This window comes from Salmo salar, chromosome 25 (genome assembly GCF_965601325.2).
Source record: "Salmo salar chromosome 25, fSalSal1, whole genome shotgun sequence".
Classification (NCBI taxonomy): Eukaryota; Metazoa; Chordata; class Actinopteri; order Salmoniformes; family Salmonidae; genus Salmo; species Salmo salar.
Window position 1 is genome coordinate 29,403,573 of NC_138315.1, and position 25,614 is coordinate 29,429,186.

Below are 25,614 nucleotides of genomic sequence, written 5' to 3' on the forward strand. Positions count from 1 at the left end.
GTATTAGCCTTATGTTGAACTAATTAATGGGTTATGCATTATAAGCTTCTAACTTATAGCCTCTGTCTCTTGCGCAATACGTAAGCACTTGTGCTCTGCTGGCCTCTCCTTAAAAAACACTCCTTAACTCTTAGAGTCCCATGCAGGAACAGCTAGACTAGAATAGCTTGCTGGACATAACTTCTTTAGCATTTCTTATACCAATAGACTATTCGAGGAGAGATGCAAGCTGTTTTTTGCTGAATGTTAAATACAGCAGCCAATAGAACTCATGGGTAGTTAGAAAGAAGAGTGAACGCACGATGGCGGTAGGCTATAGCAGTTATTTATTCAGACCCATAACCATTCAATCTTCATGAAGACAAGTGAAAGCCTTCTGCATCTAATACTAGTCCTATATTATTCAAAGACCCCATTAGAATGATGAAGATAAGGACAACGAAATGTATTTCATTTAAATGTTGAAAGCGACGAAGGAATGAAGCAACAGAGAGAGAAAGAGGTAGGCTAATAACATTAGGGGAAATATTATGAAAGGTATAAATGAGTCAGCCTACTAATTATAGAAATAGGCCATATTATTTTTCTAAATTAAAATGAAATTCACTAGCCTATACTTGTACATTTGTAGGCAGCGTGTTCTCTTCTACTTTATCATGGTTTGAGCGATGTGCGCAATTTCAATCCATATAATACAGCATGTTAATGTAGGGCTCATAAAATGTATTTAATATATGGATCATCAGACTCAGGTAGCATCAGGTTTGAATTTTCATGCTGATCAAAGCTCTAATAAAACCCAGACATATTTATATGCTTTATAATGCTTTTGAATGACACTTCCGGTTTTGTAGGGAAATACTTGGTTACCCAGGAGAAAAGTGATTTATTCTCAGGATGGAACATTTGTAAAATACAGGGAAAATATTCAACCCTAATGTGTAACTCTACTGATAAGAGACAGGCCTGGAATAGTGGTGCTGTCAGCAGTTGTCAGTCACACGCGCTTCTGTCAATATAGGAAGGAGGAGATGTGACTATGCTACAACAGCTGACCCCAGATCAGAACATATGGTTTGTAAATAGCTGTGAGGGTTGTCCGCAGGGGTGTATATCTCACACAGCTCATTAGCTCTGTCACTGCTGGCAGGGGATCGAGTGGTCGGGAGGGACAGTCAGTGGGTAACAGACCTACTTGTAAAATCTACATGATTTTTCCAGACCTGGGTTTAAAATAGTATTTTGTTTTCTTTCAAATATTAAGGGTCACTTTATTTGGTTTCCACTGCGTAATGAACCAATGGAGTAGTCCAAAAAGGGCGAACCCCCCCAGCTGGAGTTTTAAGGCTGGTGGAGGATGGGATAGTAGGGGACGAGTGTTGTGTTCCAATGTGGGATGTAGTAGTAGTACCTGTGTGTCCTTTGAAGGTGGTGACCAGACTACAGCTGTCCTGCTCCAGCTTCAGGATGGTCACCTGACCAGAGTGGTCACCCACAAAGGCGTGCCTTGTCTCCACATCAAACCTGGGAGAGGTTGTGTCAAGGACGGTCTCCAGCAAAAACATGACAGTGGCAATGACTGTTTAAAGAGGCAATCTGCAGTTGCTACATTCATTTTTGTCTGAATCGACGTGACCGCAACCGACCTCACTACTCACTGGTCCCTTTTGATCACTTGGCTAAGCATGCCTCTCCATAATGTCAATATGCCTTGTCCATTGCTGTTCTGGTTCTCTTTTGATGACTTCTGTAACCGTAATAGCCTTGGTTTCATGCATGTTAACATTAGAAGCCTCCTCCCTCGGTTTGTTTTATTCACAGCTTTAGCACACTCAGCCAACCCGGATGTCCTAGCCGTGTCTGAATCCTGGCTTAGGAAGACCACCAAAAACTCTGAAATCTCCATCCCTAACTACAACATTTTCAGACAAGATAGAACTGCCAAAGGGGGCGGTGTTGCAATCTACTGCAGAGATAGCCTGCAGAGTTCTGTCCTACTATCCAGGTCTGTACCCAAACAATTTGAACTTCTACTTTTAAAAATCCACCTCTCTAAAAACAAGTCTCTCACCATTGCCACCTGCTATAGACCACCCTCTGCCCCCAGCTGTGCTCTGGACACCATATGTGAACTGATTACCCCCCCATCTATCTTCAGAGCTCATGCTGCTAGGTGACCTAAACTGGGACATGCTTAACACCCCAGCCATCCTACAATTTAAGCTTGATGCCCTCAATCTCACATAAATGATCAATGAACCTACCAGGTACCACCCCAAAGCCGTAAACACGGGCACCCTCATAGATATCATCCTAACCAACTTTCCCTCTAAATACACCTCTGCTGTTTTCAACGAAGATCTCAGCGATCACTGCCTCATTGCCTGCATCCTTAATGGGTCAGAGGTGAAATGACCTCCACTCATCACTGTCAAACGCTCCCTGAAACACTTCAGCGAGCAGGCCTTTCTAGTCGACATGGCCCGGGTATCCTGGAAGAATATTGACCTCATCCCTTCAGTAGAGGATGCCTGGTTAATTTTTTTAAATGCCTTCCTCACCATCTTAAATAAGCATGCCCCATTCAAGAAATTTAGAACCAGGAACAGATATAGCCCTTGGTTCTCTCCAGACCTGACTGCCCTTAACCAACACAAAAACATCCTGTGGCGTTCTGCATTAGCATCGAACAGCCCCCGTAATATGCAACCTTTCAGGGAAGTTAGAAACAAATATACACAGGCAGTTAGAAAAGCCAAGGCTAGCTTTTTTAAGCAGAAAATTACTTCCTGCAACATAAACTCAAAAACGTTCTGGGACACTGTAAAGTCCTTGGAGAATAAGAGCACCTCCTCCCAGCTGCCCACTGTACTGAGGATAGGAAACTCTGTCACCACCGACAAATCCACTATAATTGAGAATTTCAATAAGCATTTCTCTACGGCTGGCCATGCTTTCCACCTGGCTACCCCTACCCCGGTCAACAGCACTGCACCCCCCACAGCAACTCGCCCAAGCCCTCCCCATTTCTCCTTCTCCCAAATCCAGTCAGCTGATGTTCTGAAAGAGCTGCAAAACCTGGACCCCTACAAATCAGCCGGGCTAGACAATCTGGACCCTTTCTTTCTAAAATTATCTGCAGAAATTGTTGCAACCCCTATTACTAGCCTGTTCAACCTCTCATGTCGTCTGAGATTCCCAAAGATTGGAAAGCAGCTGCGGTCATCCACCTCTTCAAAGGGGGGGACATTCTTGACCCAAACTGCTACAGACCTATATCTATCCTACCCTGCCTTTCTAAAGTCTTCGAAAGCCAAGTTAACAAACAGATCACCGACCATTTCGAATCCCACCGCACCTTCTCCGCTATGCAATCTGGTTTCAGAGCTGGTCATGGGTGCACCCCAGCCACGCTCAAGGTCCTAAACGATATCTTAACCGCCATCGATAAGAAGCAATACTGTGCAGCCGTATTCATTAACCTGGCCAAAGGTTTCGACTCTGTCAATCACCACATCCTCATCGGCAAACTCAATAGCCTTGGTTTCTCAAATGATTGCCTCGCCTGGTTCACCATCTACTTCTCTGTTAGAGTTCAGTGTGTCAAATCGGAGGGCCTGTTGTCCTGGCCTCTGGCAGTCTCTATGAGGGTGCCACAGGGTTCAATTCTTGGGCCGACTCTTTTCTCTGTATACATCAATGATGTTGCTCTTGCTGCTGGTGAGTCTCTGATCCACCTCTACGCAGACAACACCATTCTGTATACTTATGGCCCTTCTTTGGACACTGTGTTAACTACCCTCCAGATGAGCTTCAATGCCATACAACTCTCCTTCCATGGCCTCCAACTGCTCTTAAATACAAATAAAACTAAATGCATGCTCTTCAACCGATCGCTGCCTGCACCTGCCCGCTCATCCAGCATCACTACTCTGGATGGTTCTGACTTAGAATATGTGGACAACTACAAATACCTAGGTGTCTGGTTAGACTGTAAACTCTCCTTCCAGACTCACATCAAACATCTCCAATCCAAAGTTAAATCTACAATTGGCTTCCTATTTCGCAACAAAGCATCTTTCACTCATGCTACCAAGCATACCCTCGTAAAACTGACCATCCTACCGATCCTCGACTTCGGCGATGTCATTTACAAAATAGCCTCCAATACCCTAATCAATAAATTGGATGCAGTCTATCACAGTGCCATTCGTTTTGTCACCAAAGCCCCATATACTACCCACCACTGCGACCTGTACGCTCTCGTTGGCTGGCCCTCACTTCATACTCGTCGCCAAACCCACTGGCTCCAGGTCATCTACAAGACCCTACTAGGTAAAGTTCCCACTTATCTCAGCTTGCTGGTCACCCACTTGTAGCACGCGCTCCAGCAGGTATATCTCTCTGGTCCCCCCCAAAGCCAATTCCTCCTTCGTTCGCCACTCCTTCCAGTTCTCTGCTGTCAATGACTGGAACGAACTACAAAAATCTATAAAACTGAAAACACTTATCTCCCTCACTAGCTTTAAGCACCAGCTGTCAGAGCAGCTCACAGATTACTAAACCTGTACATAGCCCATCTAAAATTTAGCCCAAACAACTACCTCTTCCTCTACTGTATTTATTTATTTATTTAGCTCCTTTGCACCCCATTATTTCTACTTCTACTTTGCACTTTCTTCCACTACAAATGTACTATTCCAGTGTTTTACTTGCTATATTGTATTTACTTCGCCACCGTGGCCTTTTTTGCCTTTACCTCCCTTATCTCACCTCATTTGTTCACTTTGGATATAGACTTATTTTTCTACTGTATTATTGACTGTATGTTTGTTTTACTCCATGTGTAACTCTGTGTTGTTGTATGTGTCAAACTGCTTTGCTTTATCTTGGCCAGGTCGCAATTGTAAATGAGAACTTGTTCTCAACTTGCCTACCTGGTTAAATAAAGGTGAAATATATATATATATATTTTTTTTAATTTTTGGCTTTATAAATGAATGATATGTACCCATAGATTAAGGAAGAATATAACGTATAAATGCCTCATGACCTTAGTTCAACTGTCGTACCACATCAGAACTGAAAATAATGAGCTTGTTTGACTCCAATGTAAGTAAATAAAGTAAATGTAAATTGTTTTTTAAAGAACATGGTTAAAACTATAAACTTGATATCATGAATGGTCAGTCCTTGCATCCATAGCTCTGTCTATGAATTGGAGAGTAGTTACATTTCTAATCTTTTTACCTAAACATGGGCGGGAAAATGCTTTGTTATCGTTTAACTACGGATTGCTGCTTTAACTGAACAATTTGCATCTGAGCAACTTCACACACATTTACTCTATTCTCAAAGTGTTACCTTGTTGAAACCTGGATCTGATCTGTGTATGTGGTTCATTCTAGTCAGAGAAAGGTTGACTGCATATCCAACAAAAACTAAAGATCCCATTTCAGTAAACTTACCACAACAATCAACTGTTCATTAGCTACAAAATCATATATACTTAGTCTCTGAGCTCAAGAGAGTCCTTTCAGTGACCTGAGGGCGCAGCCAGGAACACAGTTCTCCCTGTGACCTGGATACAAGAGGCCAGAACAATAACAGTCAGAGAGAAAAAAATACAAATCTTCTCACAGAGCATGTCATTTCTCCTTCTTCTGAAAAAGGTTGCTGTACTAATCTGACCCTAGGCCAACTCAGAACTGTGGCTGTTATGGAGAATTAGCTGGATGACATACTAAAGAAAGTACACGTTCCAAGTCGATTTTTTTAAATTTCAACAATTTTGGACAGTGCCTCCTTTAGGATTGTAATAAGGCAAACAAAGCAAAAAAAATGGCTCCCATATGAATGATGTCAGCTGAAATCCGACGTCGTTTTGCTTTGCTGTATTTAACATGGGAAGTGTTTATCCCTGGCTGAAGAAGCAGTCAGTCTTATGACCTCACAGAGCTGGTTGGGATTGAGTGCCCTCCACAGTGGAGTGGACCCAAACCTTTCATCTCACCATTACAGAAAACTCTCTGGACTGTTGCCTTGGTGACCGTATGACTGAAGGCTGTTGTTAGCATCCCCCAATGAGAAAAACTACTTGGACTCTAATCTGGCTCCCTCTCTGGTCTACCCCACAGCGCTTCGTTGTTATAAAAACATACACTTGTTTGAGGTGAAGGAGACAGTCAAAAACCATTACCACTTGAAATATACTGCTCAAAAAAATAAAGGGAACACTTAAACAACACATCCCAGATCTGAATGAAAGAAATAATCTTATTAAATACTTTTTTCTTTACATAGTTGAATGTGTTGACATCAAAATCACACAAAAATAATCAGTGGAAATCCAATTTATCAACCCATGGAGGTCTGGATTTGGAGTCACACTCAAAATTAAAGTGGAAAACCACACTACAGGCTGATCCAACTTTGATGTAATGTCCTTAAAACAAGTCAAAATGAGGCTCAGTAGTGTGTGTGGCCTCCATGTGCCTGTATGACCTCCCTACAACGCCTGGGCATGCTCCTGATGAGGTGGCGGATGGTCTCCTGAGGGATCTTCTCCCAGACCTGGACTAAAGCATCCCCCAACTCCTGGACAGTCTGTGGTGCAACGTGGCGTTGGTGGATGGAGCGAGACATGATGTCCCAGATGTGCTCAATTGGATTCAGGTCTGGGGAACGGGCGGGCCAGTCCATAGCATCAATGCCTTCCTCTTGCAGGAACTGCTGACACACTCCAGCCACATGAGGTCTAGCATTGTCTTGCATTAGGAGGAACCCAGGGCCAACCGCACCAGCATATGGTCTCACAAGGGGATCTCATCTCAGTACCTAATGGCAGTCAGGCTACCTCTGGCGAGCACATGGAGGGCTGTGCGGCCCCCCAAAGAAATGCCACCCCACACCATGACTGACTCACCTCCAAACCGGTCATGCTGGAGGATGTTGCAGACAGCAGAACGATCTCCACGGCGTCTCCAGACTCTGTCACGTCTGTCACGTGCTCAGTGTGAACCTGCTTTCATCTGTGAAGAGCACAGGGCGCCAGTGGCGAATTTGCCAATCTTGGTGTTCTCTGGCAAATGCCAAACGTCCTGCACGGTGTTGGGCTGTAAGCACAACCCCCACCTGTGGACGTCGGGCCCTCATACCACCCTCATGGAGTCTGCTCAAACGGTCAGAAACAGACTCATGCACATTTGTGGCCTGCTGGAGGTCATTTTGCAGGGCTCTGGCAGTGCTCCTCCTGCTCCTCCTTGCACAAAGGCGGAAGTAGCGGTCCTGCTGCTGGGTTGTTGCCCTCCTACGGCCTCCTCCACGTCTCCTGATGTACTGGCCTGTCTCCTGGTAGCGCCTCCATGCGCTGGACACTACGCTGACAGACACAGCAAACCTTCTTGCCACAGCTCACATTGATGTGCCATCCTGGATGAGCTGCACTACCTGAGCCACTTGTGTGGGTTGTAGACTCCGTCTCATGCTACCACTAGAGTGAAAGCACCGCCAGCATTCAAAAGTGACCAAAACATCAGCCAGGAAGCATAGGAACTGAGAAGTGGTCTGTGGTCACCAATTGCAGAACCACTCCTTTATTGGGGGTGTCTTGCTAATTGCCTATAATTTCCACCTGTTGTCTATTCCATTTACACAACAGCATGTGAAATTTATTGTCAATCAGTGTTGCTTCCTAAGTGGACAGTTTGATTTCACAGAAGTGTGATTGACTTGGAGTTACATTGTGTTGTTTAAGTGTTCCCTTTATTTTTTTGAGCAGTGTATGTTTTGTGGCTTTATATTTCACTTAAGTATCTGTTAAGATAAAGTGCTTTCAGAAAGTATTCATACCCCATGACTTATTCCACATTGTTGTGTTATAGCCTGAATTCAAAATGGATTAAATGTATTTATTTTTTCCTCATCCATCTACACACAATACCCCATCAGTTCCAATTGGCTCATTCACCCCCCCTCCTCTCCCCTGTAACTATTCCCCAGGTTGTCAACTTACCAGGTAAAATAAGGGTTAAATAAACAGGTGAAAACATGTTTTGACAATTTTGAAAAGGTACTGAAAATGAAATACAGAAATATCTCATAAGTATTCATACCCGAGTCAATACATGTTAGAATCTTCTTAATCAGCATTTACAGCTGTGAGTCTTTCTGCATAAGTCTCTAGGAGCTTTGCACAGCTGGGTAGAAAGATATTTGCCCATTCTACTCCAAATACTTCAAGTTCTGTCAAATTGGTTGTTGATCTTTGCTAGACAACCATTCAAGTCTTGCCATAGATTCTAAAGCAGATTTACAGTACCAGTCCAAAGTTTGGACACACCTACTCATTCAAGAGTTTTTTATTTTAACTATTTTTTTTACATTGTAGAATAATAGTGGACATCAAAAATATGAAATAACATATGGAATCATGTAGTACCCCAAAGAAGTGTTAAACAACTCAATATATTTTATATTTCAGATTCTACAAAGTAGCCACCCTTTGCCTTGATGACAGCTTTGCACTCTTGGCATTCTCTCAACCAGCTTCACCTAGAATGCTTTTCCAACAGTCTTGAAGGAGTTTCCACATATGCTGAGTACTTGATGGCTGCTTTTCCTTCATTCTGCGGTCCAACTTATCCCAAACCATCTCAATTGGGTTGAGGTCGGGTGATTGTGGAGGACAGGTCATCTGATGCAGCACTCCATCACTCTCCTTCTTGGTCAAATATCCATTACACAGCCTGGAGGTGTGTTGGGTCATTGTCCTGTTGAAAAACAAATGCTAGTCCCACTAAGCACAAACCAGATGGGATGGCGTATCACTGCAGAATGCTGTGGTAGCCATGCTGGTTAAGAGTGCCTTGAATTCTAAATAAATCACTGACAGTGTCACCAGCAAAGCACCCCAACACCTCTTCCTCCATGCTTCACGGTGGGAAACACATATGTGGAGATCATCCGTTCACCTACTCTGCGTCTCACAAAGACACGGTGGTTGGAACCAAAAATCTCAAATTTGGACTAATCAGACAAAAGGACAGATTTCCACCGGTTTAATGTCCATTGCTCGTGTTTCTTGGCCCAAGCAAGTCTCAGCTTCTTATTGGGGTCCTTTAGTAGTGGTTTATTTGCACCAATTCGACCATGAAGGCCTGATTCACGCAGTCTCATCTGAACAGTTGATGTTGAGATGTGTCTGTTACTTGAACTCTGTGAAGCATTTATTTGGGCTGCAATTTCTGAGGCTGGTAACTCTAATGAACTTATCCTCTGCAGCAGAGCTAACTCTGGGTCTTCCTGTCCTGTGGCGGTCCTTATGAGAGCCAGTTTCATCATAGCGCTTGATGTTTTTTGCAACTGCACTTGAAAAATTAAAAGTTCTTGACATTTTCCGCATTGACTGACCTTCATGTCTTCAAGTAATGACAGAATGTTGTTTCTCTTAGCTTATTTGAGCTGTTCTTGCCATATGTCCATGGTATTTTACCAAATAGGGCTATCTTCTGTATACCACCCCTACCGTGTCACAACACAACTGATTGGCTCAAACACATTAAGGAAAGAAAGAAATTCCACAATGTACTTTTAACAAAGGCACAACTATTAGTTGAAATGCATTCCAGTTGACTACCTCATGAATCTGGTGGAGAGAATGCCAAGAGTGTGTAATGTTGTCATCAAGGCAAAGGGTGACTCGGCCACTCAGGAACATTCACTGTCTTCTTGGTAAGCAAATCGTGTAGATTTGGTCTTGTGTTTTAGGTTATTGTCCTGCTGAAAGGTGAATTAATCTTCCAGTGTCTGGTGGAAAGCCTGTGCTTAGCGTCATTTCTTCTCCCCAGTCTTTAACAATTACAAACATACCCATAACATGATGCAGCCACCACTATGCTTGACAGTATGGAGAGTGGTACTCAGTCATGTGTTGGATTTGCCCCAAACACAACACTTTGTATTCAAGACAAAAAGTTGTGCGCTTTGCCACATTTTTTTGCAATATTACATTAGTGACTTGTTGCAACCAGGATGCGTGTTTTGGAATATTTTTATTCTGTACAGGCTTACTTTTCATTCTGTCAATTAGGTTAGTATAGTAGAGTAACTACAATGTTGCTCCATCCTCATTTTTCCCCCCTATCACAGCCATTAAAAAAAAACACTGTTTTAAAGTCACCATTGGCCTCATGGTGAAATCCCTGAGCAGTTTCCTTCCTCTCTGGCAACTGCATTAGTCAGGATGCCTGTATCTTTGTAGTGATTGGGTGTATTAATATACCATCCAAAGTGTAGTTAATAACTTCACCATGCTCAAAGGGATATTCAATGTCTGTTTTTTTACCCATCTACCAATAGATGCCCTTCTTTGCGAGGTATTGGAAAACCTCCCTGGTCTTTGTGGTTGAATCGGTGTTTGAAATGTACTGCTCGACTGGGGGACCTTACAGATAATAGTATGTGTCAGGTACGGATGAGATAGTAATTCAAAAGTCACGTTAAAAACTATTATTGCACACAGGAGTGAGTCCATGCAACTTGTGAGATATTATTAAGCACATTTTTACGCCTGTACTTATTTAGGCATGCCATAACAAAGGGGATGAATACTTACTGACTAAAGACATTTCAGCTTTTCATTTTTAATTAATTTGTAAACATTTTTAAAAAAAACATTAGTCCACTTTGACATTATGGGGTAGCGTGTAGGCCGGGAAATGTTTTTAATTTAATCAATTTTAAATTCAGGCTGTAACAACAAAATGTGGAAAAAGTAAAAGGGTGTGAATACTTTCTGAAGGCATTGTACAGTCGTGGCCAAAAGTTTTGAATGAGACAAATATAAATTTTCACAAAGTTTGCTGCTTCAGTGTCTTTAGATATTTTTGTCAGATGTTACTATGGAATACTGAAGTATAATTACAAGCATTTCATAAGTGTCAAAGTCTTTGATTGACAATTACATGAAGTTGATGCAAAGAGTCAATATTTGCAGTGTTGACCCTTCTTTTTCAAGACCTCTGCAAACCGCCCTGGCATGATGTCAATTAACTTCTGGGCCACATCGTGACTGATGGCAGCCCATTCTTGCATAACCAATGCTTGGAGTTTGTCAGAATTTGTGGGTTTTTGTTTGTCCAGCCGCCTCTTGAGGATTGACCACAAGTTCTCAATGGGATTAAGGTCTGGGGAGTTTCCTTAGTTATCACTTTTGCCTTATTGCAAGCTGCTCCATCATGCTGGAAAAGGCATTGTTCGTCACCAAACTGCTCCTGGATGGTGGGAGAAGTTGCTCTCGGAGGATGTGTTGGTACCATTCTTTATTCATGGCTGTGTTCTTAGGCAAAATTGTGAGTGAGCCCACTCCCTTGGCTGAGAAGCAACACCACACATGAATGGTCTCAGGATGCTTTACTGTTGGCATGACACAGGACTGATGGTAGCGCTCACCTTGTCTTCTCCGAACAAGCTTTTTTTCCAGATGCCCCAAACAATCGGAAAGGGGATTCATCAGAGAAAATTACTTTACCCCAGTCCTCAGCAGTCCAATCCCTGTACCTTTTGCAGAATATCAGTCTGTCCCTTATGTTTTTCCTGGAGAGAAGTGGCTTCTTTGCTGCCCTTCTTGACACCAGGCCATCCTCCAAAAGTCTTCGCCTCACTGTGCGTGCAGATGCACTCACACCTGCCTGCTGCCATTCCTGAGCAAGCTCTGTACTGGTGGTGCCCCGATCCCGCAGCTTAATCAACTTTAGGAGACGGTCCTGGCGCTTGCTGGACTTTCTTGGGCGCCCTGAAGCCTTCTTCATAACAATTGAACCGCTCTCCTTGAATTTCTTGATGATCCGATAAATGGTTGATTTAGGTGCAATCTTACTGGCAGCAATATCCTTGCCTGTGAAGCCCTTTTTGTGCAAAGCAATGATGACGGCACGTGTTTCCTTGCAGGTAACCATGTATGACAGAGGACGAACAATGATTCCAAGCACCACCCTCCTTTTGAAGCTTCCAGTCTGTTATTTGAACTCAATCAGCATGACAGAGTGATCTCCAGCCTTGTCCTCGTCAACACTCACACCTGTGTTAACGAGAGAATCACTGACATGTAGTCAGCTGGTCCTTTTGTGGCAGGGCTGAAATGCAGTGGAAATGTTTTTGGGGGATTCAGTTCATTTGCATGGCAAAGAGGGATTTTGCAATGAATTGCAATTCATCTGATCACTCTTCATAACTTTCTGGAGTATATGCAAACTGCCATCATACAAACTGAGGCAGCAGACTCAGTGAAAATTAATATTTGTGTCATTCTCAAAACTTTTGGCCACGACTGCATGTGTGGCATAGCAACATCATGTGAATAGCATAGAAAGAGTAGAATAGGTTGTTTCTAACTGATGAAGGATACTGTAGTCCAGAGACCCAGGCTATGGTGCGGTATAACCCCAGCTGTGTTCCACTCTCAGAGCAGTGCCAGGTGAGGTTCTTGTCCTGTCCTGTACTAAGGACCCACTCCATCTCCAACACAAACAGCACCACTGTCACTTTGCCCTGGTGGGCTAAAAAAACCAAAAACAATTATGAAACACAATGTCATGATAATAAACAAAAAGATTCAGGTAAATATGACCAAACATAGTATACAGTAGATGGACTGGTGTTCTTTGCATCCTCAATCTTAGCTTATTGCTTTTAGAAGTCTTGCAGATAAAACCAAGCAAAGTGCCATGAACAGAAAAAAATCCATTATTTTGACTGGTTTAATCCCTTCCTGCCATTGACCGGAGTCAGCTGAGTCACACAGAGAACACAGCCTGTCTACACTTCCTTTCTCACCCTCATAGGTCCTTTCTGGGGTCATCTTGTTGTAGTCTTCAGACAGGATGAACTCCTGAAACACAGGAAGTATGTCACTCACAGGTTTTCCCAAGAAGTAGCGCAATATTTATTTGATATGGGACATACTTTTGGGTTAAAATTACCCAACGCTTAAAATAACCTTACGATGAGCCCTAAGCAAAAAGGGAAATGCTTAGCTTTAAAATTATATCCATGTTATTTTTAGACATGCAATTTATTCTGCAAATAAATCCCATAATCTACACATAATGACAAAGGGTTTTACAGCAACCCAGGCCTACACGTCCAATGAGATCACCAATTACAAAACTGTGAGGGCAATTATTCTATAACTTGCTTAAATTTCCCAGTGAAACTGCCTGGATGACCAAGCCATTCCTGAAGATGAAAGCATATTTACTATCCCAGTGTTGATTGATCCACCTAACTGCTTAGCCAATCATGCAAGAGATTACTCAGAGATGCAAACCCTCTGGGAGTATCGATCAGTGCTGGATGTCTGGAGAAGCAAAGACTCGGTGAAAGAGTAACACACAGTAGCTACTCAGTGACCCGCTGATGTGAAACCATGACAACCAGCCCCCAATCTGACCCTGACACTGGGGTACAAGCTTTGGTAGCCAGTGTGTCAGGATTGAGGCTGGGTGCTTAGTAGAAAAGTATGTATGTAACGCCCATACATGAGTGCATGTTAAAACTACAGAAATTGTCACTTACAGAGATGGTTCCATTCTCCATTCCCACAGACAGCCTCCTGGTCTCTGGGTTAAAGGACATACAGGAGCATGAAGCTACAAAAAGAAAGAAATGACAAGTCTAAGAAAAGTTGGTGTGTATATAAGTGTGTGGGAGCAAAAAGGCACCCAGCATGACGTTACAATGAAATATATCCTAACCGGTTATGTACTTTATTAAAACTGGAACAGATGCTAAAACAGATTCCATACAGACAGAATAGCTAATGACAGCTCACAAAATGAGGCCAATGGAGTTGCTAGGCCTCTAGATGCTTAACTCCATGCATGCATGCATAAGTAGCTAATGAGAGATGAGTACTCACCTGGCATAGTGTGATAGATGCTGGGCCAGTACTGGCCACTGTCTCTCTTCAACCATATCCGGATCGTCCTGCGGGTCAGATGCAAACTTTGGTAACGGTATTACGGTAAAATCTCCCTTAGGTTTTTATGCAACCACGTTTCCCAAAAACTCTTAAATATCTGCTCCGAATTAAGATTCAAAAGATGTCTGCAGAAAGAATGGGGTGTCAGCTATAACATGGCACCTTGAGTTTGAAAAAAAAAAGCGATTTTGTTAAAGTGGATTTAGACCCGGTAACGAAATTGCATCATGGGTCCCTGATCTGTACTACACAGAAATTCATAATTACAGATCATTACCGATCCTCCACCAGATTTCACAGTGGGTGCGAAACACTGGCTTGTAGGCCTCTCCAGGTCTCACACCCACAGTGAAATTTGGAGGAGGATCAGTGATGATCTGGGGGTGCTTCAGCAAGACTGGAATCGGGCAGATTGGTCTTTGTAAAGGACGCATGAATCAAGCCACGTACAAGGTTGTCCTGGAAGAAAACTTGCTTCTTTCTGCTTTGACAATGTTCCCCAACTCCGAGGATTGGTTTTTCTAGCAGGACAATGCTCCATGCCACACAGCCAGGTCAATCAAGGTGTGGATGGAGTACCAACAGATCAAGACCCTGTCATGTCCAGCCCAATCTCCAGACCTGAACCCCATTGAAAACCTCTGGAATGTGATCAAGAGGAAAATGGATGGTCACAAGCCATTAAACAAAGTCGAGCTTCTTGAATTTTTGTGCCAGGAGTGGCATGAAGTCATCTAACATCAATGTGAAAAACTGGTGGAGAGCACGCCAAGACACATGAAAGCTGTGAATGAAAATCAGGGTTATTCCACCAAATATTGATTTCTGAATTCTTCATAAGTTAAAACATTAGTATTGTGTTGTTTAAAAATGAATATGAACCTATTTTCTTTGCATTATTCGAGGTCTAACAACACTATCTTTTCTGTTATTTTGACCAGTTATTATTTTCTGCAAATAAATGTTCTAAGTGACAATATTTTTATTTGGAATTTGGGAGAAATGTTGTCAGTAGTTTATAAAATAAAATAAATATGTTCATTTTACCCAAAGCTATAAATAGTAAAACCAGAGAAACTGATAATTCTGCAGTGTTCTCTTAATTTTTTCCAGAGCTGTATGTGAAAATGGAGCGTTTTCTATGTTTTGTGGAAAATACGAGGGGAATATAAGTGTTAACAATTACATCATGTTATTTTAACCAATTATGAGTAGGCATTGCCTACTAAATTGGTTGATTCTGTCTTTGGAAACACTTATCTTCCTCCATCTTTTTTAATACAAAACATAGAAATGTGCAATTTTCACATACTGTATGATGTTGGGCTGGTGAAATGATGAATATGAAGTTGAACATTTTTTAAATTTCCCTTTAATAATTCATAAAGAAAATGAACACGAGTAAAATCACAATAACGAATTGACAGGTCGATCATTACTTGTTACTTATGTGACCTTTGAATGACTGGAATGAGCATGTGGTTGAGAATGTGGGAATTTTATTACACACTAGAGAGAGATGACCAGTGGGCTTTCATGTCAGCTGACTGACAAGCCCGGTTGTTTTTATGCAACGTCTGCATGACAGTACATCAGTGGTCGATAGACAGACAGTGTAGAAGTCAGGTTTCTGATAAGATACATCTCTCTCTCTGCCTCAGTTTTAAAGCGGGGTGACATTGGTACACATCAAGACCAATGTGTACAGGTCTAACGGAGTGAAGACGCTAGGTGACCACGACCAGCCAGAAAGAGCCATGACGACATGCTGCATACAAAATAAGCTCAAGCTGACTAAACTCCATGGTGAAGGAAGTTTCTGATGACCTCAACCAACGGAATTGAGCAGAGACCAGGCTTTGTGGAATTCAGCTTTGGATACAGCGATTTCACCCAAGGTCAATACTTCAACAACAAAAAATATGAGATGCTTGTGCCCAATTTTGTCTTCTGTAGTTGTTTGCTGAAAACCATACTTTTTCAATAAATGTAACGGAAATACAGCGTCGTGGAAAAAATATTTGCACTTTCAGATTCTCTGATTTTGCATATTTTTTTTTATACTGAATGTAACCAGATATTCAACCAATATCTATTATTAGGTTAAGGGAACCTGAGCTTGCAAATAAGAGAAAAAAAACATATTTTATTTATTTAACAAAGTTGTGCAACACCCAAATTCCCTGTGTGAAAAAGTAATTGCCCCCTTACACTCTCAATAACTGGCTGTGCCACCTTTAGCTGCAATGAATGCAACCAAATGCTTCCTGTAGTTGTTGATCAGTCTCTCATATCGCTGTAGAGGAATTTTGGCCCACTCTTGCATGCAGAACTGCTTTAACTCATTTTGGGGTTTTCAAGCATGAACTGCTCATTTTAAGTCCTGCCACAACAACTCAATTGGTATTAGGTCTGGACTTTGATTAGGCCATTCCAAAACGTTAAATTTGTTGCTTTTTAGACATTTCCATGTAGACTTGATTGTGTGTTTTGGATCATTGTCTTGCTGAATGACCCAGCTGCGCTTCAACTTCAGCTCACAGACAGATGGCCTGACATTCTCCTGTAGAATTCTCTGATACAGAGCAGAATTCATGGTTCCTTCTATTAAAGCAAGTCGTCCAGGTCCTGAGGCAGCAAAGCATCCACAAACCATCACACTACAACCACCATGCTTGACCATTGGGATGAGGTTCTTACTGTATAACGCTGTGTTTGGTTTTTGCCAGGCATAATGGGGCCCATGTCATCCAAAAAGTTTAATCAACTTTGCTTAAAAAAAAAAGCATCTGGACTCTTGGAAGAATGTTCTATGGACAGATGTTTCAAAAGTCTAACTTTTTGGACGATATGGGTTTTGTGGAAAAAGATACAGCAATTGAGACTGCATTGATTCCATGTGTTATTTCAAAGTTTTAATGCCTTCACTATTATTCTACAATGTAGAAAATAGTACAAATAAAGAAAGACCCTTGAATGGAGTAAGTGTCCAAACGTTTGACTGGTACTGTGTGTTTGTGCTATATATGTTGATTTGCACTGATTCGCACCAAAATACATTCATCTCTACGAGACAACGCATCTCCTTCCTGAGCGGTGTGACGGCTGCGTGGTCCAACGGCGTTTATACTTGCGTACTACTGTTTGTACAGATGAACGTAGTACCTTCAGGCGTTTGGAAATTGCTCCCAAGGATGAGTCAGACTTGTGAAGGTCTACAATTTTTTTCTGGGGTCTTGGCTGATTTCTTTTGATTTTCTCATGATGTCAAGCAAAGAGGCACTGAGTTTGAAAGTAGGCCTTGAAATACATCCACAGGTACACCTCCAATTGACTCAAATGATGTCAATTAGCCTATCAGAAGCTTCTAAAGCCATGACATCATTTTTTGGAATTTTCCAAGCTGTTTAAAGGCACAGTCAATTTAGTGTATGTAAACTTCTGACCCACTGGAATTGTGATACAGTGATTTATAAGTGAAATAATCTGTCTGTAAACAGTTGTTGGAAAAATGACTTGTGTCATGCACAAAGTAGATGTCCTAACCTACTTGCCAAAACTATAGTTTGTTAACAAGAAATTTGTGGAGTGGTTGAAAAACGAGTTTTAATGACTCCAACCTAAGTGTATGTAAACTTCCGACTTCAACTGTATACACACACACACACACACACACACACACACACACACACACAGTCTAAGTCTATGTGAGGGAGGGGTAAGGTGGGACAGATGTTAATGATCATTATGCTCAGAGCTTAAACTTATCAATCTACACATTGGTTGTTGTGTGACATTACAGATGCTCATTCTACTTTGTTTGATATTCTCCCCGTTTTTATTGATTACTGCATTGTTGGGTTTACAGATTGCAAGAAAGGCATTGCACCGTACTTGTGGATGTGACATTCAAACTTGAAACATGTTTAACAGATATCTTGCTTGTCTAGATGGCCTCTTCTACTCCTCTTCTGACCAATTAGTCTGTATATAATGTAATCACACACACAGTTTAATGTTGTGTGAAAAGCACAGATGCTCATTCTGTTTTAGTTTGATATTAATAGGCATGTTTTTTTGCCACTTAAGATATGTACCTACTGTAATGACACCTGCTTGTATGAAATATTATACCTTCACTGCTAAAACAAAAATGTGGGCCAACCAAGAATCTATTTTTGGGAAGTGGTTTGTTGTGCACACATTTATGAACACCTGCAATCTCACCTTTGCTAGAGTAGCTCAGGAAGTTTAGCCGCCACCACACACACACACACTTTGTGTAGCCTGGGGGGGGGGGGGGGTAAATCTAGTGAGACTAGCATAGAAGGTGTGGGAGGAGCTGCGAACGGAAATTTCCCCATTGAAAGTCTATGGCCTTTGGAATGCATTAAATTGTATGCATATATTGCTATGGTTTAAAAAGTAGAAATAGTATCAAAAATATTTGGTCAGATAATCTAGTCTGAAGTAGTCAGTAATGTTAGCTTGGTGTCTCTAGCTCAAATGTTATTGAGCAGGGATGGGCAGAAGAAAAATAATATGAGTATGTTGAGTTGAATTACATAAGAGTTGCTGTTATAAACACACTAAAACCCTAAAAGTTAGTTAGTAGTTAGTTAGTTCAGTAGCATGTGTGTGTGATTAATTGCATTAGGTCAAAATAAATAACTTGAATGTCAATGATTTATTGCGTACAACATGAAATGTGCATAAATTAACAGCTAATTTGCATATTACATGCCAATGTGCATATTTCATTTATTTATCCAACCAGGCAAGTCAGTTAAGAACAAATTCTTATGTACAATGACGGCCTACCCAAGCCAAACCCAGATGACGCTGGGCCAATTGTGCGCTGCCCTATGGGACTCTCAATCACGGCCGGATGTGATACAGCCTGGATTCAAACCAGGTACTGTAGTGATACCTCTTGCAATGAGATGCAGTGCCTTAGACCGCTGCGCCACTCGGGAACCCAAATGCAAACGTATATATATTTAATCCCATTTCATTTTAAAATGCACATTGTATAACCCTGAATGTCATTTTGATAGCAAATTCATATCCTGAAATGTTTGCTAGTTAATCTGAGCCCACCTTTGTCATTTTGGTGCCATTTTTGTTTATACACTTTCTCTAGCGACCTTTGACCCAGAATTCAGACACACAAATTGTATTATCTCAGCAATGATAAGATTTTCTTCAACTGTATTATTGACTGTATGTTTTGTTTATTCCATGTGTAACTCTGTGTTGTTGTACGTGTCGAACTGCTTTGCTTTATTCTTGGCCAGGTCGCAGTTGTAAATGAGAACTTCTTCTCAACTTGCCTACCTGGATAAATAAAGGTGAAATAAATTACATACATGAAGCAAAGTGTACTATGCTTCTGAGATTCTGTTGTATCATTGGGTATGCTCAGTTCAAGCGATGTTTATTTTACCCCCCAACACCCTACTACAGAGGACAAACATAAGAACAAGGGAAGAGGTATATATATATATATACACACAAAAACCGAATCGATGTCGTCGGAACTGAATTACACAAAGCTTGGTCTCTGCTCAACGTTTGTGGAGTTAATAAGAAATGTTATTCACCGTTGAGTTTAGTCAGCTAACGTCACATAAATAAACTCGAGCAATGACCGAGCGGTCTGTTCACAGGGAAAACCCACTTAGCGATAGGGATCTTATAGCGTCAGTAGCGACATGTTTAAATAGAAATTGTGCAAAATGCATGTAATATTGTAACGTTAGCTAGTCACATATTTGAAAACATGGTCTCATAAAAGGATATAGTAAAGCAGTATCATCCTACCTGTCATCAGAGACGCTGATCACCCCGTCCTCTTTTGGAATTATAACTGCCGTGTTCACAACATCTTGGGAAGCCTCAATTTTATTGAGCAGAACAGGCGTCCGAGTCTGCGGTTTGGGTTGTATTTCTTCCGCCATGCTGGAGGTATAGCTCCTTCGCCAGTTTTGCTCTCCGTAACATAACACCCTAGTCGAGCTGCATAGGTATTCTAGGTTGTAGTAGCTAGAAACTGTTTGAACACAGCGACCCGTGTGTTGCTGCTAGTCAGCTGACAAGACATTCACCTACTACGACGCGCATGTACTAGAACGCAAGGCTACCGGAAGTTGCAATATTATTGTTTTACTTGTTACTGTATGTACAAATGGTTAAAACAAAATAGAAATGAGCACATACTGATGAAATCACATCAGTTATGTGATATTCAGCATTCTTAATATGTAAACAGTTCTTCAAAAAAATGCTAAATAGAGAGCAATATTAATGGCGTATTTTTGTAGGCACTAACGGAGGCAGGCCAACATTTGCAATGGCTCATAGGTCAAAGCAATGACGTTTCAAAGCCTATGGGGAAATGCAAAGCCGGATGGGGGGTATTTAGCTCCTTCGTAACATAACACCCTAGTCAAGCCGCATGGGTGTTCGAGGTTGTAGTAGCTAGCAAGCTAGAAACTGTTTGAACACAGCGACTCGTGTGTTGTAACAGCCAAAGATGCTGCTAGTCAGCTGACAGGACATTGAACAACGACGCCCATGTTCGCGCCATAGATATCGAAAAAAATAGAATGGAAAGGCTACCGGAAAATATATATTATACAAGTTTTACTTGTTACTGTATATGCAAATAGTACAAATTCTAAAAATGATCACATACTGATGAAATCATTTCACTTATGTGATATTCAGCATCCCTACTATGTAAACAGTTCTGCAAAAAAAATGCTAAATAGAGAGCAATATTATTGCCATATTTTTGTAGGCACTAACGGAGGCAGGCTAACTCCGTCCGCCATGGTCAAAGCAATGACATATGACATTTCAAAGTTTATGGGGAAATGAATGGGGGTTTTGTAGGGTTTTTGGATAAACGCCGAAAATAAGGTCAGTGTTAAAGACAGGCTTAGGAGATCTTATACGTTTTTATCTATGAGATAATCTTCATCAGCTAACATCACTTTTTGTGAATTTTGAAGCATTTATGTAATCAAAACAAGCACAAAGGTTAACTGAATGCTATTGTCTCATATAGAACAAAACGTATAAGATTTCCTAAGCCTGCAGTTTACCTCAAACCTAATTTCTGGTGATTATCCCAAAACTCCATTCTTTTCCCATTAATTTCCCCAATAGGAATGTTCAACGAACCAGAGGTAGAAAATGCTAACTCATTTCCGTTTTTTAGGACTACAAGCTGGCAAGCTCTATTGATTGGCTTGAATAAAACATTTCTGAATAAATTAGGCTATAGCAGCTGCAGTATTATTATCCCATTGGGGAAAAAAATGAAAATTGAAAATTATGCACAAACGAGAACATCACTTTCGTATGGTAATGAGGAAACCTTCAAAATAAAATCTAGCATTTCATCACATTGCAATATTGATATTGCATTTCAACCAATGGCCACTTTTTTAAGACCAATAATGAAAGATACAATGTTGAGACTGGTATGTTGATAATATTGGACTGTAGAGGAAACACCTGTCTTAGCTAAAGTGGGGTGGGAATTATTCAGTACGGTCTCTAGTTCTAACCAAATATGTTTTTAAAATTATATACGTGTGTATTTGTATTTTTTTACAAAGACATGTTTTTTTTTTTAGGGGGACTGTGTGGCAAGGCCTGCTGCGGCTTTTTACTCCGCCCCCTCCATTGCCCCAAAGGTGTCCATGTATGCCGATGACTCAAGTTTTATATTAAGTCTACAAGCTAGATCCCTGCAATGTCTCATTGAAGATCTAGATTACTTTTCTGAACTCTCTGGACTAAAATCTAATTATGATAAGTGAACAATATTATGTATTGAATCTTTAAAAAATACAACTTTTTACATTACCCTGCAGTTTACCTATAAAATGGGCTGACGGTGAAGTAGACATACTTGGTATTCATATCACAAAATATATTAATGAGCTCTCCACAATGAATTTCAATAGAAAACGTGTAAAATGTTTACAAGATCCTGCAACCATGGAGAGGTAAATACCTGTCTATTTATGGAAAAATTTCCCTGATTAACTCCTTAGTCATATCTCAGTTTACTCACTTACTTATGGCGCTGCCTACTCCTGATGATTCGTTTTTCAAAATCATATGAGCAAAAAATATTTTGCTTTATTTGGGATGCTAAACCAGACAAAATAAAGCGTGCCTATCTACTGTATATAATGAACATGAATTGGGTGGGTTGAGATTATTAAATATAAAAACACTAAACCTCTCTCTAAAAGCTTCACTTATTCAAAAGTTTTACTTGTACCCTAAATGGTTCTCAAGTAGATTACTAAGAAAAGCTCACCCATTGTTTAAAAATGTCCTTTTTGCCTTTATGCAGATTGCCATGTCTCATTTTTGATTTATTGAAAATGATACTTTTTCAAAGTATCTCTCTTTTTCAAACAAGCATTGCAGAGCTGGCTACAATGTCAATTTCATCCCCCTGAAAAGATAGAGCAAATATTACAACAAATAGTATGGCTGAACTCAAATGTGCGGTTGATAAAATACCTGTATTTATGAGAAAGATGTTTGAAAAGGGTATTTTGTTTCTGGTGACACGATGATTGATCCTTGACTGCCGTTTGACAAATACAAATATTCTCGTTTTTAGGCCTATATCCATAAAAATCTCATTATGTAGACTAGCCTAACCGCACTGTATCTGCGAGTTGCTGGCTAGAGCGCACGTGCCAGGACCAGAGTAGGCACATTTGCTATTTGACACAATTACACAGTTTTTGTGACAGAACTATCAATAGAGTTGAAAAGGTGATGGAAACACATTGAACTTTTGATTTTTATTCGGTAGGCTACATGAAAACTTAAGCGGAAAAGTAGGTTACATTTTGTGTCCATTTGGTGGAAACACACCACTGGTGTGAAAATACAGATTTTAGAATATTCGCATGAAAATCTGTAGACAATTGGATGGAAACCTAGCTAGTGATGTGTTTCCATCAAATTAACTTGTTGCGGATAAAATTGGCTGTGCGTAATTCCGTAGTGCATATCAAATCAAATGTTATTTGTCACATGCGCCGAATACAACAGGTGTAGACCTTACAGTGAAATGCTTTACAAGCCCTTAACCAACAATGCTTTGCGAAGTTTTAAGAAAAAAGTGTTAAGTAAAAAAATAGATAAATAAAAAATAGAAGTAACAAATAATTAAACAGCAGCAGTAAAATAACAATAGCGAGGCTATATCCAGGGGGTACCGGTACAGAGTCAATGCGCGGGGGCACCAGTTAGTCGAGGTAATTGAGGTAATATTCACATGTAGGTAGAGTTAAAGTGACTATGCATAGATAATAAACAGAGAGTAGCAGCAGTGTAAAAGAGAGGTCTGGGTAGCCCTTTGATTCGCTGTTCAGGAGTCTTATGGCTTGGAGGTAGAAGCTGTTAAGAAGCCTTTTGGACCTAGACTTGGCGCTCCAGTACCGCTTGCCGTGCGGTAGCAGAGAGAAGAGTCCATGACTAGGGTGGCTAGAGTCTTTGACAATTTTTAGGGCCTTCCTCTGACACCGCCTGGTATAGAGGTCCTGGATGGCAGGAAGCTTGGCCCCAGTGATGTACTGGGCCGTACGCACTACCCTCTGTAGTGCCTTGCAGTCGGAGGCCGAGCAGTTGCCATACCAGGCAGTGATGCAACCAGTCAGGATGCTCTCGATGGTGCAGCAGTAGAACCTTTTGAGGATCTTAGGACCCATTCCAAATCTATTCAGTCTCCTGGGGGTGAATAGGCTTTGTCGTGCCTAGACTGTCTTAGTGTGTTTGGACCATGATAGTTTGTTGGTGATATGGACCCCAAGGAACTTGAAGCTCTCAACCTGCTCCACTGCAGCCCCGTCGATGAGAATGGTGCCGTGCTCGGTCCTCCTTTTCCTGTAGTCCACAATCATCTCCTTTGTCTTGATCACGTTGAGGGAGAGGTTGTTGTCCTGGCACCACACGGCCAGGTCTCTGACCTCCTCCCTATAGGTTGTCTCATCGTTGTTGGTGATCAGGCCTACCACTGTGTCATCTGCAAACTTGATGATGGTGTTGGAGTTGTGCCTGGCCATGCAGTTATGAGTGAACAGGGAGTACCGGAGGGGACTGTGCACGCACCCCTGAGGGGCCCCCGTGTTGAGGATCAGCGTGGCGGATGTGTTGTTACCTACCCTTACCACCTGGGGGCGACCCGTCAGGAAGTCCAGGATCTAGTTGCAGAGGGAGGTGTTTAGTCCCAGGGTCCTTAGCTTAGTGATGAGCTTTGAGGGCACTATGGTGTTGAACGCTGAGCTGTAGTCAATGAATAGCATTCTCACATAGGTGTTCCTTTTTTCCAGGTGGGAAATGGCAGTGTTGATCTGTTGGGGGCACTGTGAAAATTTGAGTGGGTCTAGGGTTTCTGGGATAATGGTGTTGATGTGAGCAATGATCAGCCTTTCAAAGCACTTCATGGCTACAGACGTGAGTGCTACGGGTCGGTAGACATTTAGGCAGGTTACCTTAGTCTTGGGCACAGGGGCGATGGTGGTCTGCTTGAAACATGTTGGTATTACAGACTCAGTTAGGGACAGGTTGAAAATGTCAGTGAAGACACTTGCCAGTTGGTCAGCGCATGCTGTGGTTACATTCCCAAGTAGCCTACCGAATAAAAAAATACTAGTTAATTGGGTTTCCATCTCATTTTCAACTCCACTGATGGTTTGTCTCAAAAAATGTTGCCTTATATAGGCTAGTGAATGTGCCCACCGGTATTGGCGCTGCACTAGCCAACAGCTCGCAGATAGGCTACACTGCATATATAGCCTATAGTATACATGATAACATTATTATGGACAAAAGAGAGAGATTCGTTTTATTTGTGTAACGACAGTCAAGCATCGACATCATGTCACCAGAATAAGACCCTCAATATTTCTTGGAAAGGAGCATCAAGCTAAACAGCGTGCAATTTCACCACCATGAAGTTCATCATAACATATTTCATATGTAGCCTAATAAACTCCATGCTTGACAGAGTCAAGTGGGAGGACCACACAACATATATCAACATTTGTTCTTGTATAAATTATTTTACCTACACAAGAAGAACCCACCTTATCTAGAGTATTTTGTTTTGTCAACATTTGGAAAGTTTACTGGCAAATGTGCTGTTTCCATCAGGCCTATTTTAGGCCTACTTTAATCACATATAATGTAGGATTGAAACTTGGTTTAGTCTCAGCAAAACTGGGGTGGTAATTATTAATTGAGGTCTCTGCTAACCAAATATGTTTTGTTTTTTGAGGGACATTGTGTCACACGGTCTGCTGCATGGCTTTTTACTCTGCCCCGTGCCCCAATGCAATAAATACACTGTATATAGGCTATTGTATAGAATAGGCCTACATATTGGGTTGTAGAGAAAAAAAACTTACAACCTGTCTCAGCTAAAGTGTCTATTTATATGGCCCCTGTGCCATATGCCTCTGTCATAGAAATATATAGAATATATTGGTCGAATTAATAATAGAATGTATGATTTCTTTGATTATTTGTTGATTTTTAAAGAAGAGCCTTCATCTTGTTGTCATGGAGATTCCTCTCGGAATTTGCCGCCC

The 25,614-nt window shown here is 41.3% G+C and overlaps 1 protein-coding gene across 1 annotated transcript in view; it reads right to left on the bottom strand.

Moving 5' to 3' along the window:
* LOC106586501 (WD repeat and FYVE domain-containing protein 2) overlaps nucleotides 1-20,336 on the bottom strand; it is a 40,197-nt gene extending 19,861 nt beyond the window's left edge. The window contains exons 1-6 of the mRNA XM_014173877.3: nucleotides 19,805-20,336; nucleotides 13,919-13,986; nucleotides 13,576-13,649; nucleotides 12,835-12,889; nucleotides 12,407-12,557; nucleotides 1,412-1,524 (exon numbers count right to left, since the gene is read on the bottom strand). Of these exons, the coding sequence (XP_014029352.2) occupies nucleotides 1,412-1,524; nucleotides 12,407-12,557; nucleotides 12,835-12,889; nucleotides 13,576-13,649; nucleotides 13,919-13,986; nucleotides 19,805-19,941 (598 nt within the window). The 5' untranslated portion in view covers nucleotides 19,942-20,336. The remainder of the gene's footprint in view (nucleotides 1-1,411; nucleotides 1,525-12,406; nucleotides 12,558-12,834; nucleotides 12,890-13,575; nucleotides 13,650-13,918; nucleotides 13,987-19,804) is intronic.
* Between the last annotated feature and the right edge of the window lie 5,278 nt (nucleotides 20,337-25,614).